This window comes from Xiphophorus maculatus, chromosome 21, assembly GCF_002775205.1.
Source record: "Xiphophorus maculatus strain JP 163 A chromosome 21, X_maculatus-5.0-male, whole genome shotgun sequence".
Classification (NCBI taxonomy): Eukaryota; Metazoa; Chordata; class Actinopteri; order Cyprinodontiformes; family Poeciliidae; genus Xiphophorus; species Xiphophorus maculatus.
Window position 1 is genome coordinate 4554852 of NC_036463.1, and position 13681 is coordinate 4568532.

At 35.8% G+C, this 13681-nt stretch overlaps 1 protein-coding gene across 2 annotated transcripts in view; it reads right to left on the minus strand.

Annotated features, from left to right (window-relative positions):
- Positions 1–13084, minus strand: part of sh3kbp1 (SH3 domain containing kinase binding protein 1) — a 53640-nt gene extending 40556 nt beyond the window's left edge. Inside the window, exon 1 of one of the 2 annotated variants that reach the window (XM_023326107.1) lies at positions 12862–13084. In XM_023326107.1, the coding sequence (XP_023181875.1) occupies positions 12862–12865 (4 nt within the window). In that variant the 5' untranslated portion in view covers positions 12866–13084. The remainder of the gene's footprint in view (positions 1–12861) is intronic. The other variant, XM_014473907.2, reaches the window with a different exon arrangement.
- Positions 13085–13681: the final 597 nt, after the last annotated feature.

Consider the following 13681-nt stretch of genomic DNA (forward strand, 5'->3'; position numbering starts at 1 on the left):
GCTAAACATAGCTAATTTAATTTCAACAGTGTTACAGACTTCTCCGCCAAGAAAAATAAAATAAAATTAGCCAACTGCGAGATCATTTTATGAACTTTTATGTAAGATTTATTTGATAATTTGTCATTAGCAAGAGGTGAAAATAAGATATAGGAAGAAAAAAGGAGAGACTTTCATGTAAATAGTCATCCTAGAAATGTTTTTTCAACTCTGCAAGTTCAACAGGAAGAGAAAACCAGAAGATCACCAAGCTTTTCATGTGCTAAGCAGCTGTTGCTACAATCCTAAATCAGAAACAAAACAATACAAATAGGCCTAATTTATCTAAGTAAAACAAGGCCAAGAGAGAAATATACTTTTTTACAGCTATCCTACAAAATTCTGAATAAAATCCTTGAAAATGGTTGAATTTGAATGAGGTTTGGAAAGTGTTTTAAATCCAAACAGCACAGTTTTGTAATAAGGTGCAATCTAATGTTCAATTAAAAGCCGCAATTGCAAAGTGTTATTTTCAGTTGAAACCAGAGATTTTTATACACCTAATAAAAAGGCATGCACATTTTCTTAGATTTAAATCAGACCAAACTCTTATTTTAGGTCAGTAATGTTTACCAAAATGATTTTATATAAGTTTTTGGTTTAATTTTAATTTACTCAATCACTGCTTATTAATATCAGTAATAAATATTGTCATATATTGTTTTTATCTCCAAAGTGGTGCTGGAAATAAATGAAAACTTATCTTGAAAATGCTTGAAGTTTGCCAAATACAAACTTTTTATTTTATTTTTTGTTTTGGTTAGGATTTCAACATTATATTTTAATCACTGATTATCTTTTCCTTTGTTTGAGTTGCTTGTGTCAAATATCTGCATGTTGGTTTCATTGTTTTTACTTCATAATCTTAACATTTACAACAAAACAAAACCCAGTGTTGAATTAAACTAAATCTGATTTGATATATTTGTGTTACCTTCAGAAACTCAAGACTTTCTAAATATAAGTATGTAGTAGCATTTTAAAACAAATATCCGTCTGTACCGTCATGTATCTGCGCCTGGCACCTCTAACCACAAAAACAGACGTACAAAAGTCACCTTCCATTTTCACCACAGATGTTTAATGCAATAAGCGAAGTCGCTCTGTTCAATGCAGCTTTTGTTTTCAAGAACCAGAAATATATTTAATTTGACATGAACAGCATTCATCCAAGAATCTCCTGGGATTTAACACTTAATGTTTTGAATTATGTCGCTTCATGGAGCATTTTTTGAATCTTTGTGAGATTCACAAGACAACGATTACGCTAAGCTTCGAGTTCAAGCATTAGGTGGGTTAGATTATTGAATCATTTATCATTTAGAGTGATGAATTTCTTATCTTGATAAGAATTTGTCACCATAAATTGCAGTTAATTATGTTTAAAACACCCCAAAACTGTCTTTATTGTCATGACTGATAGTTTTACTATTTTCTCCACTGTTTGTCAATAAATACCAATAAATGTGAAAATAATGGATGTACAACTGTAAAATCTAAAACCCGATAACTGATACCGATATTATTTTCCTATACCATCTTACTGAAACTATATGGCTTTCTCTACTGTGGAATTAAAATACTGCATTATCTTTGTCAATTTAGTTTGTTACAGAATGAAAATGGTAAGGAGGCTGAAAATGATGCAACTCTTTTAACTTATTGTGTTTAATGTCAAATGTAATCATGACATCTGCTCTCTTTGAGACAATAACACTCAAACGGTGCAAATTTGTAAATATTCACCAAACTAAACTCAACTTTTTCACAAGTAACAAGTGAAAAGCACATCAGTCGTGCATCAATACATCAATTTACCACTCGTATCGGTGAGTTTTTTGACAGAATGGCCGATGTCTGATATTAAATTTTACAGCTATTATCAGCCAATACCAAGCCGATAATATCATGCATCCCGAGTGAAACTACAGTTACACGATTTAGCTGTGACAAAGACAAGCCAACAGGCCTTTGTGAACACGTCACTATCTGCGTTTTATTACAAACGTGAGAAAAACTTTGTCTTTCACATTAGATTACAATAAAATATATTCATGTTTTTGGTTGTAATGTGACAAAATATGAAATCTTTTGCAGAATAACCTCTCTCTGCAGCTGCGTTTACAATAAAAAACATGGAGGAAATGTTTCTTTATAACGAGGTTTGAGCCCTGTTTAAACATCAGCCATAATGGGAGGGGCATTCTGGAGTTGGGTAACCATGGTAACAACAAAGGGCTAGCTAACACAGTAGCTTCCTCCACCTAAATGTCTTCACACTGTGTCAAAGCCACTGAATGACGACAGAAAGCATAAGTAACCACACGATGTGAAAGCAGCTTGGAGGTCAGGGCATTCCTGAGAGGGTACATCACAGGCAGGGGGGAGGAAGACGAGGAGGAGGAAGGCTTTCACTAGATACCAGTATCAGACACACAAAGGAGTCAGTCGTGCTGGTCAGATGGGAAGGATCTGATTCTGGCTGCAGATAACTACGGGGATTAGTCGCAGATGTGATAGTGGAGTGGCTCAGAAACCATTTTCTGTCACTGCTGGTAGTTTGTGTGTGAAAGAGAGAGGAAGTGGCAACAAGCCTGTGAGTGGAAGTAGAAGGAGAAGTGTGAATTTATAGCTTGTGACAGTTCTCTTGCAGACTGTATTACGGTACAGTTAAAGCAGCACAGCAGGAGAGAACCGAACCAACGCGTCTGTTAGCATCAAATACACCAGAAAGGAGATGACGGCGTCTGAGGGGGTTCTGCTCGTCACTGAGGGCAAAAAGTGACAGGAACACAAAGTTAATGAAGCCATGCAGAGGTGGATGAGTTCAGCAGAGCAAACAACCAGTCAGAAGCTGCGTTTCCATTACAAACATCTGCAAGATGTTATTGATGTTCCACTAATGTTGAAAAAACACAATTTTGCAACTGTGGTGTTTCCACTTAATAAGAAATTCAATTAACATCCAGAGATGAGCAAAGTACTCAAAATTTGTACTCAAGTAAGAGTACTTCAACATATTTTTATTCAAGTAAAAGTAAAAGGTATTTGGTAAAAAGTCTAATCAAGTACTTATCAAATTAGCAGTCATTTAATATTTAAAAATTACATAATCAGATGGGCCGAAATATAAAGTTAAATGGAAATGTCTGTATTTTAAGGACGGAAATGACAATAATTCAAATAAGTAACAAAAAAATAACAAAATCAGGAAAAAGAAAATTTTTCCAAATCAGTTTCTTTCAATAAAAAACTTATGAAACTTGAACAAAAACTGGAGGTGTGTGTCTGTGCCTAGTGAATTTGGGGTTAAGACATGTTTGTTTTTCATTCAGTGGGTAGAAATTTTACTCAAGTAAGAGTGTAAATACTTCATAATAAAAAGTGAAGAGCACAAAATAGTAAAATTACTCCTAAAAGTAAATTTTGTCAAAGAAGTTACTCAACTAATTGTGTAATTGTAAGTAGTTACAACCCAACTCTGTTAAAATCACACATGAATAAAAGTGCTCACGTGATAAATTATTCAAAACCAACTACTTCCTGTTTTCTTCTTTGTGGTTTCCGCCAGTGGCAACATCCTGTTGTTGTTCACATGACTCGTGTCATGCGTAAAAAAATTTTCCATTACAAATTTTGCAAATTAAACCAATTTCAATACGGCCAAAACGCTACTTCATCGTAGCACCAAAATCTTTTTGTGTTTTCAAAATTGCCGTGTTTCCATTAAGCAAATTTATCTTCGAAATGTCCGATTGTATATAGTATATATTTATATAGTAAATGTTAAAGCAGCTGTTGACACACAACAATAGTAACATTTTTTGGCAGAAATTCACACCAGCATCACAAGCTGTGTCTCCATTACAAATGTGCTCAAATCTTTGTCGATATTCTTCTGGGGTAACAAAAAACAAAACACCATTTTGCAATTGCAGTGCTTCCATTCAATAGAAAATTAAATTAAAATTATGTGAGAATAAGCTTGTTGACACAATAAGTCATTTAAAATCATGGCAGCGACAGATGTAAACAGTTACATGACATATATTCATATTATTATTTTTGGGAGCAGCTACTTATGTGGCATTTTGGGGAAATTGTAGTTGGCAATTTTCAAGAAGAGCAATGGATTGAACATGTTGGAATTACACTAAAAGTTTTGTGAACTGCTTGATGCTGCACATTATCAAAAAAACCCACCTAGAAACATCATCTTCTCACTACTTCCTGTTGTCTTTTTCTGCATTTCTGCCAGTAGTATCATCTGGCTGTTGATTATGTGACTTGTGTGATGTGAAAAACAAGCATTTCCATTGCAGTTTTACTAAATATATCCAGTTCAATACAGCTGAAAAACCACCTCATCCCAGAGCAAAAATGTTTCATCGAAAAATATGAGATTTCTTTCCATTATGCAAATTCATTTTCATTATTTGGATTTGCCCAATTTTATGGCTAATGGAAACGAAACTAATGCAACCAAATCTAAATATTTTGAGTTATTTGGCACCATTTTATGGAAGTCATGATGGGTGTACCTGATTAAATAAATCAGTGAAATACTGGGAAGTCCAACCATGATGGGATTTAAAAGGGAACCACTAAAACTGGAGGACATTTAAAATATTCAAAAGAACAAACTGAAATAAAAACCACACACAAGCAAAATCATATATATAATGGATTATGAAGTCTCTGTGAACAAAATTGCTCTTCAAGAACTATTAATCATCAGAAAGTTAACTATCAAGCTCATTTTAAAACACATGGAGAAGCTTTGTCCTCCTGAAATGGCAACAAGATGGAAACAAACATCGGATATTAATATCAGCCCAGTTTGCTTTTTGATTGTCTGATTCTTGTCTTTATTTAGGCTTAAAAATTTTGTTTATCCTGTCCAAAGACATCATAGTCAGATTTGGCTAAACATTTAATACACAGGGAAAATAATAGACATGTGTCTGTGAGTGCACTTACACCTCTTACACTTCAACCACAATTTCATAGAGCTTAGACGAAAGGAAATGTCCTCATTTCTAAGTATAATCAACAAGTTGTCTAAGTGTATTTGACCAAATGTCAAATACGCTCAGACAAACAACAAGTCCTATCTGAATTATCGGAAGGGTGATGACTTGTTGCCACCACAGAATATGGGCCTTCATCAGCAGGATAAAAATTACAAACCCAGCTGCAAATATGCAATGTAACAACAGAAAAACAAAAGAATAAAAGTGTTACGATTGTCTAGTTCATTAGCATTCAACTCAAGTTCTCAAGAGACGGTTTTATGCAACTTTTTGATCTGAATCAAAGCCTTTCCAAACATCAGTGAACAACAGCAATGTTTAAAGAAAAGTGGGTCAAAGTAAAAACTGTGAACTATTTCCCACACCTGTATTGACAAACATGAAAAATGTTTTTTTTTTTTTTTACTTAGGTTGTTTTAACACTTGATATTCCAATAGACTCGGTACGATCGGCGACCAAGATTACAACATTTGTTACATTTTCAGCTGCTGCGGTTTATTTTCACAATTATTTTCTCAAACAAACCAAACTGTTTAAAAACATGTTCCCCTCCTCTCCTATGGGGGCGCTGCACTAAGAAAAACAGAAAACAACAACACAAAGAAGACATCAGGGCAACTTCCTTTTTTATGAAATGCGAACAAAAATGGAGTGATGTAAGAAGAGAAGTTTGTTTTGGTTGTATTTACCCAGAGTGCCCTGTGTTGTAGTCTACTTCCTGCTTTTGGAGCAGTTTCTGGTACGCTTAGCGTTCACATATGCATTCGAACTGCACCAGAGTTCACTTCAACCAAACCAAAACTTTTTTAGGTGCAACAGAGTATGCCTTTTCACATCTCCCAAAACAAACTGGACGTTCCGGACAAACAAACTGGATTGATTGATTTTTTTGTTACTTTCAGACTTATAAAGGACGATAAGTCTGATGTTATTTCGATTTTGCCTTCGGATTAAAACACCAGAGTTGGCCTTGTCAGGAAACTGAGTCTAGATGGATTTAAGACACAAACACTGTCAGATCAAGATTGTTTTGTTGCTTCATTGTTAGACCAAAGCAAAATCTATTTCAATATCAAATTATGATGTAAATTAGACCAAGCTGTTAAAATGTAAACAGTTCAAACTCATTTTGGTGGTAGCATTTACTTCTGCAAGAGTTAAAAAGACCCGAGGCCTTGAGAAGACTGGAGACTGAATATCTGCGAGTCTGCAGACAAAACATAACTCCCACTCAAGTGGTCAAGAAAGAGATTTAGAGAGGAATCTGCAATGAAGCCTGCAGCGTCTTCTGAACAGCTGCAGCTAGTTTAGATAATGGGGAAACGATTCACAGAGAGATAGAGAGATCTATGCCGAGCAGTGATGACATTTCAGTGGTTTACAGAGAACCTGTGTTTAGTTCTTGGTGAGTTTCAGCGCCTCTGTCATTGGTGATGTCAAGAGCAGCTGTGTGTTTGTGTCTGTAAAACATTCACTCTGGACAAGAGCCCACTGGGAGCCAAAGCCACCCACTCCAGCTCCAACTGTGGATTGGATCACAATGCTTTGGCAAAAAGGGAAAATTCCAACCATTCTCCGCTCACCATTCTGCTGTTCAGTGAATCCTGCGGCTGAGTCTGTTACAGCTCGCATTGTCTGTCTGTAATATCGTACTGCTATTAGTGGGAAGTCCTGGTGTCAGCCGCTCAAAGAAAGAATAACTTTGAAGAGTAGGCGGTGAGAGCAATACTGGCAGGGAGTGTTTTTCAGCTTCACACGAGGAAAGGAAAACATAATTCAACCAGATATAAGAATAAAAACCAACAGAGAGACTCGATTCAGGGTATAAATGGGAAGAGTTTGCCAAAAAAATAAAACATGAAGGTTTGCACGAACCAAACGGAGAGTATTTTGTCTTTTCTTGCACCTTGTTTGTGAAAGATGCCACAATAAACCTATAAACTCTCCAAGTGCATCAATACTATCCAACTTGCATCCTCTTAAAATTTATTAAAAGCAAGAGAAATAATAGTTTTCTTTCTGTATTTTACTCAATGACTGCCTAAAACACAGCTTTGTCCTTTTTAATAAAAACATGAAGGAAAACAAGCGGTCGAGTTTTGGTTTACCAACGCTTCAGTGCGTCTTATTTTCCAAACCAGTTTGCCCACATGTTAAGTTAAAAAATAAATTGCACCATCACTACTATTCTCAACACCAAAGCAGTTTTTAATGCAACTAGATGAGACGTTATGAATGCATTTTTTAGAAAACCCACCCATATTTATGTATTTCTGCTAAAATGCAGTCAAAGCCAAATATGTGAGATTCACAAAGATTATTGTTTGTTATGTGGAGATTGCCAAAAATGTACGCTGATTATTTTTTCAGAAAACAACCAAAGGATGTCCTAGAAAATCATAATTCATCCTTTTTGCTCACGGAGATGGAGCACACACGCCATTTTAGTGTTTCATTTTCACATTCATTAAAGCAACAAAGACAGCAAAACGACATAAAAATTATGTTGCGCCTTTTGCAACTAGAGCAATTTGAATGTGAATCCAGCCCGAAAATATAGCAGATCCTCAAATAATGTGTAAATGGAGCAACTTAATTACTTATTCCTTTAGTTCTTTTGTTCACTTTGCTGCTAAAAACACAGAGAATAGAGATAAATGTGAACATACGTTTGCTACAACAGGAAATTTCAAAATGTGACACAACATGAAACTGACAAATTCAATTTTGAGTTTAATTCAAAAACTAACTATCAAAGGAGACTTCTGAAGAACAACAAAAGACTTACTTTTTTTAATTAAGTGATTACGAACCGAAAATTGCACCAAACCCAAATCTGATACATGGATTTGAACCAGCTATACAACTCAAACTGGATCCAGTTTGCATAAACATAAAATCAACATCATTGCTTCCCCAGAAAGTAGGAACTGTTCGATTCATTAGTTCTACATTTTAAAATCCATGTCAAGGGTGTTTTATAAATGTTTCAAACTTCTGGGACTCAATCAAACAAGTTCTTTATGATGCCTGAATCGATTTAATTTTAATTTTAACTGCCAGTTTTGGAGGAGGATGTTTTATTTTAATCTAGGTGAGAGATTTAATGGACTCTTTAGGTAATTAAGGTGGATTTTTTTGATGTGCAGCGACTGTTGGGTTGAGTCGTTTTCACTGTGGCGTTAAGAGCAAAAGATCTGAACTGGGGAAGTCAAAAAGATACCGGATGTGTCACAACAGAGTGAAGACTTTTCACATCTACGACATCCAACAATAAAATTTAAAACATCAATCCTACTGTACAGACTATTCAAGAAATCCCAGACATCATGTCTTGGAATGGAAACAAACCCATGGATGTATTTTAAAACAATATCTCAAGCACACCATTTCTTCGGAAATGTAAAATCAGTAAAGATATCGGGAAAAGAGTTGTGAATAGCTTTGGTTCATATTTGAGTTCCATCTGAAATGCCTGAATTCGCCCCATTGACCAGTTAAATATCAACATTGTGCGGCTCGGGAAGGAAATGGACCAGAACCAATGGAAAAGACCTCCTGAACACACTTTGGTAAAAGAGAATAATTATCCAGTTCAGTCCGAATGTGGACTGAAATGCCATTCGGTGAGGAAGAAGCCATCAGTCCCATACACAATCCAGAAGCCAGATTACACCATCTATAATTCACTGAGGGACAAAAACTTTTGTTTGTTTGACTAATGTGACCATTGGTACATTAGGAGGAAAGAACAGGAAGCCAGAGAACAACACCCACATTTTGGTGTACGGTGGTGGCAGCATTGTGGTTTGGGAAAGGGGTTACATCATGAGGAAAGAACACTATGAGGAAATACTAAAGTTTGGGTTTTCCCAATTAACAGCAACAAAGCCAATGTTCTGGAGCGGATATGAGAAAGGACGTGCCAATGGGTCAAAGTTCAACCAACTACTGAGACACCAATGGAGCAATACCCAAAATGTTTGACTCAGTTTGAACAATTTAAAAGACAATTCTACCTAACTGTAACGCTAAAGTAACTTTATAATATAAAAATCTGACATTCAGTGAAGATAACCCATTTTGCTACTCCTAACCGAGTACGTTCAGTTTGATTTGAAAGAGAAATTGTTGAGTTTTTATATCATATTTTTTATAAATATCTTGTTTCAGCTGTACATATTAGACATTTATGTATCCTATTAAAGTTGCACCCAATCAGAGGAAGATGTTATTGTAAGAAAACAACATAATTAGTGCATAATGTAGTCACATTTGGGTCGGTACGACTGCAAACTTTCATTGGTTGCATGGTTTTCTGTTGGCATCATTGTAAGCAAGATAATATTTTAGGTGTCACATATTCAAACTTTGCTTTCCAGTTATATATTTTGCCACTTCAATGCACTTTCAATGCCTTTTATGTCCAAATCTGATGTAGATCTTTGTAACCAAGAAGCTAAACACCAAGGAGAGCAGTGGCTCCTCAAAGTGACAGAAAATAAGAACATTTATTATTTTCATCACCATCACAATACTCAACAGTGTTATTACTCTCATTGTTTCCATTTATTGAGTTTTCCTATTTCTCTGTTTAATTTCAGATTAAATATACATATTATTATCTGAATTAAACAACTTCTGGTGGGAGAGATTGTTAAAATATACAAGACATAAGTACAAAGTGGAGTCCTTAATTATAGTAAAATAATTAATCACATTTTATGGAGCTGTACAGTGAATGACAGCTATTAACAGTCTGCCTGAATATTAATAGAAATCTCAATCATTTTAATTCTTCATCGCCTTGGCAGAAAACCAGCAGACAGCATATCATTTACTGACAGAAACATTTACTATGATGCCATTAATCCTCAATAATATGTGTAATATATTTAATAAAATCAATGTAAAAACGACTTAATCCACTGTCAAATTGATCCCCATTGATTAAAAAGAAACAATAAACAGGTCAACTAACAGCATAGTGACTTCCCATGAGTTGCTACTCTCTTAACTTCTTGCATTAGCTAGTTGTACTACAGCACAATATTTGGCTGTAACAAAAACAGAAAATAGAGATTCAGTGTGAGATGTATTTTTATTTGTAGCCTAAACTCCTCTACTCAATCCACAGATAAAAACATTTCACAAATCAAAGTATTACTGTCAAGGTAACGACTCATGAAAGTTTTAAACTGCTAATCATCCAGCAGGAGCTAACTGTGCGTCAGTGCTAATGTTAGCATGTATATAAATGAGAACAGAAAGGGGAGATTCGGTTTCAGGTATAGTTTATTCCTGCTTTAATCAATAAGAAGATCAATGCAATTACTCGGTGTCTTTCATTATAGATTCTAGCTAATGGGGTGGGGGGATAAACGGCCATTTTTCTAGCTTCCTCTAGTAGCTAGCTTTACAGCAGTGAAATATTGTAGTGTCCATAAAAAAAAAAGAACAAGTGAAGGTTTAGTTCCAGGTATGTTATTTACATTGTTATGCTCTTCTGATTAATAAATGGATAATAAACATCCATATAGGTTAATGTCTTACATTTGAGGTGATGAGACAGTATAGTGAAATAGGCATATAGCAGCTAACTGTGCAGCATTACTAACACTAGCTTATGAACAAAAACAACATGAAATGTTGCATTTCAGCTGAGTCATCTATATTTTTATATACCTAATGAACAGAAAATAAGCATAAGCAATGTCTTACTTTTGAGGAAATTATCATTAGATTTTAAAACATACCTCTCTTCATGTCTCAGTTAGCTCCACTGCTATGCTAACCCTAGCTTGTATGTGAAATTTAATTTTTAGTGTTATTTATATTCCTGTAATTGCATCATCAGTTACAGAATGATAAACATTTCATAAGTCAATGTTTTACTTTTGAGGATATGCTTCTGATGTGTTTACTATGCTAACACTAGCTAGCATATGAGGTTCGGTTATAGCCATATGATTATTTTTATCCTCTTCTAATCATTACATTGATGATAAACATTCCCACATTTCAAGTCTTATTTACATGTGAGTGGCTCCTGGACGTACTAAACTATAAAACATGTTTCTAACGTCTGGTAGCTTTTAGCTTTGCAGCTATGCTAACACTAGCTAGTATGTAAGGTTTGGTGCAGCCATATTGTTATTTTTATACTCTTATAATCAATAACTGATAATAAACATTCCACAATTTCAAGTTGTACTTTCATAGGAGAGATGAATAAATGTACTAAACTACACAACAATTTTCTAGCTTCCGGTAGCTGCTAGCTGTGCAGCTATACTTACACTAGCTAGTATGTGAGGTTTGGTTATAGCCATATAGTTTTTTTATACTCTTCTAATAAATAAATGTAAAACAAACATGCTAATATCTCTTCTTAAGGCAGTGGTTCATGGACATAGTACTTTTCTAACTTTTAGTAGCATTTAGGTTTGCAGCTATGCGAACTCCAGCTTGTATTTGAGGTTTGGTGCAGCCATATTGCTATTTTTATACACTTATAATCAATAACTGACAATAAACATTCCGAGATGTCAAGTCTTACTTTCACTGGAGAGGTGCATAAATATACTAAACTACACAACACTTTTCTAGCTTTTGGTAGCTGCGAGCTGTGCTGCTATGCTGACCCTAGCAAGTATGTGAGGTTTGGTTATAGCCAGGCTGGATTTTATACTCTTCTAGTCAATAAATGTAAAACAAACATGTTTATATCTTTTTTTAAGGCAGTGGTTCATGGATGCTCTACTTTTCTAACTTCTAACAGCTGCCAGCAAGGCTACTATGCTAATGCTAACCAGTACATCAGTAGCCACAATTTCCTGTCTGTTTGTAGCTACAAAATTACTACTATACCAATATTTCTACTGAAAACATATCCATAGCACATCTACATATGAAAAAGGCGAAACTCTACAACAGTGTTAGTTTTTACAGCGTCAAGATTCTGTTGAGTTATAATCTACAGAGCTAATAAAAGTCTCTTTAATGTTCCTTATTAAGTAAATAAAGTAATGGTAATTTCAGCAGTTTAGTACCTATTTAATGAATTCCTAATTAACCATGAAACGGGCACTTTGGGGATTTAGATTGATGGGTGGTTGGCAGCTTTCACAGTTATACTTGGCACATAAGTAACTCAAAAATAAGTTTGAGCCTGAGGTGCATTGTTCAAGGCATCAACAGGAACAATGCCCTTAAAATGGTTTGTTAGTGTTTCTTGGAGATCATTTGGATTTTCAAAATATGCTAACAAAAGGAGACGTCAGACCAGACAATGAGCCGTTATTGATTTCTCGGCCACCTTATCTGCAGCCAGTTACAGTCATGCTCCGTTAACATCAGCGCGATGCCCGTGGGAAAAAACGCTGGCGTGGATGAAAACAGCAAAGGCCTTTTACGTGCACACAGGCACTGAGCTGGACCGTGAAACACTGTGACACACAATAGGCTCACGGACAGAGTGGATGTAAACGTGTCAACATCTGCAACTCATCAGAGGGATTTCCTTTCCTCTAAAAAAAGAAGACGCATACTCTCCCACGCGTGGCTTTCTAATCATGCATGAAAAAAGCGTCAGTAGTGAATAAGAAATAATAAAATAAATAAATGTGCATGCATGGAAAAGACGGAACCCTGCGCGCATCTGGAGCGGGCGTTGAGTCCTGTCCCATCCAGATGCGCAGAGGAGGCAGGACGCTCGTAAAAAACAGAAGCAACTAAAATAATAATAATTATTATTATTATAAAATGTAAAAATGCGCCGCGGCTCACCCATTTATGAGTCGCGGTGTGCTGGCTGCTTTCCTGCAGGACTGTGGGCGATAGTCTCAGGTGTTGGAGGCGGCTGTTCCCCGGACCGACAGCCTCCTGTCCGTGTTTGCAGAGATCCGCTACTAAACGGGAGGAGCGTCGCACCAAACCATATTCCTTCCTCTTTTTTTTTCAGTCCAGTGACACGGCAGAAGGAGGAGGAACAACGAGCCGACAGAAAACGGAAAAGGCGCTGATGAGCAAACCCCCTTTCTCTCCCTCGCTTGTTCCTATTTGTTGCCTTCAATGACGCCTCGTAAAGTGCAGCTCCCGTGTGTGAAATTTTCATTTTCATAAATGCGGTGTGAAGCAGGGAGGGAGGCGTGACGCAGCGCTGTGCGTCATCCGCCCCGAACAGATGGCGGTGACACAAACCGTGTTGAGCAGCAGGAAATCCCTGAAGTGTTCACCGGACAGCGGAGTACCCAAGAATTTACTCCAGTAAGAGTAAAAATGTATTTAGTAAAAAAGCTGAGTGACTGTCATTTGATATTTTAAAGTTACATCATCAAATGGAACAAAAGGTAAAGTTATGTGAACATCGTTGGTACTTTAAAGCTCATAATGAAAATAATTCATATAAACCTCACTATAAAGTAATAAAATCAGACAAAAACATTTTTATAAATCACTTGATTCCAATATAAAACTTTAATAAAAAAGTGGAGTTACGTATCTGTTGAAGTTTTGTTTACTTCAAAATAAATAACATAAAAGTTACTCAAGTAAAAAGTACAGCGCAGAAAAAATACTCAAGCAAGTTACTCAAGTAATGTAACTG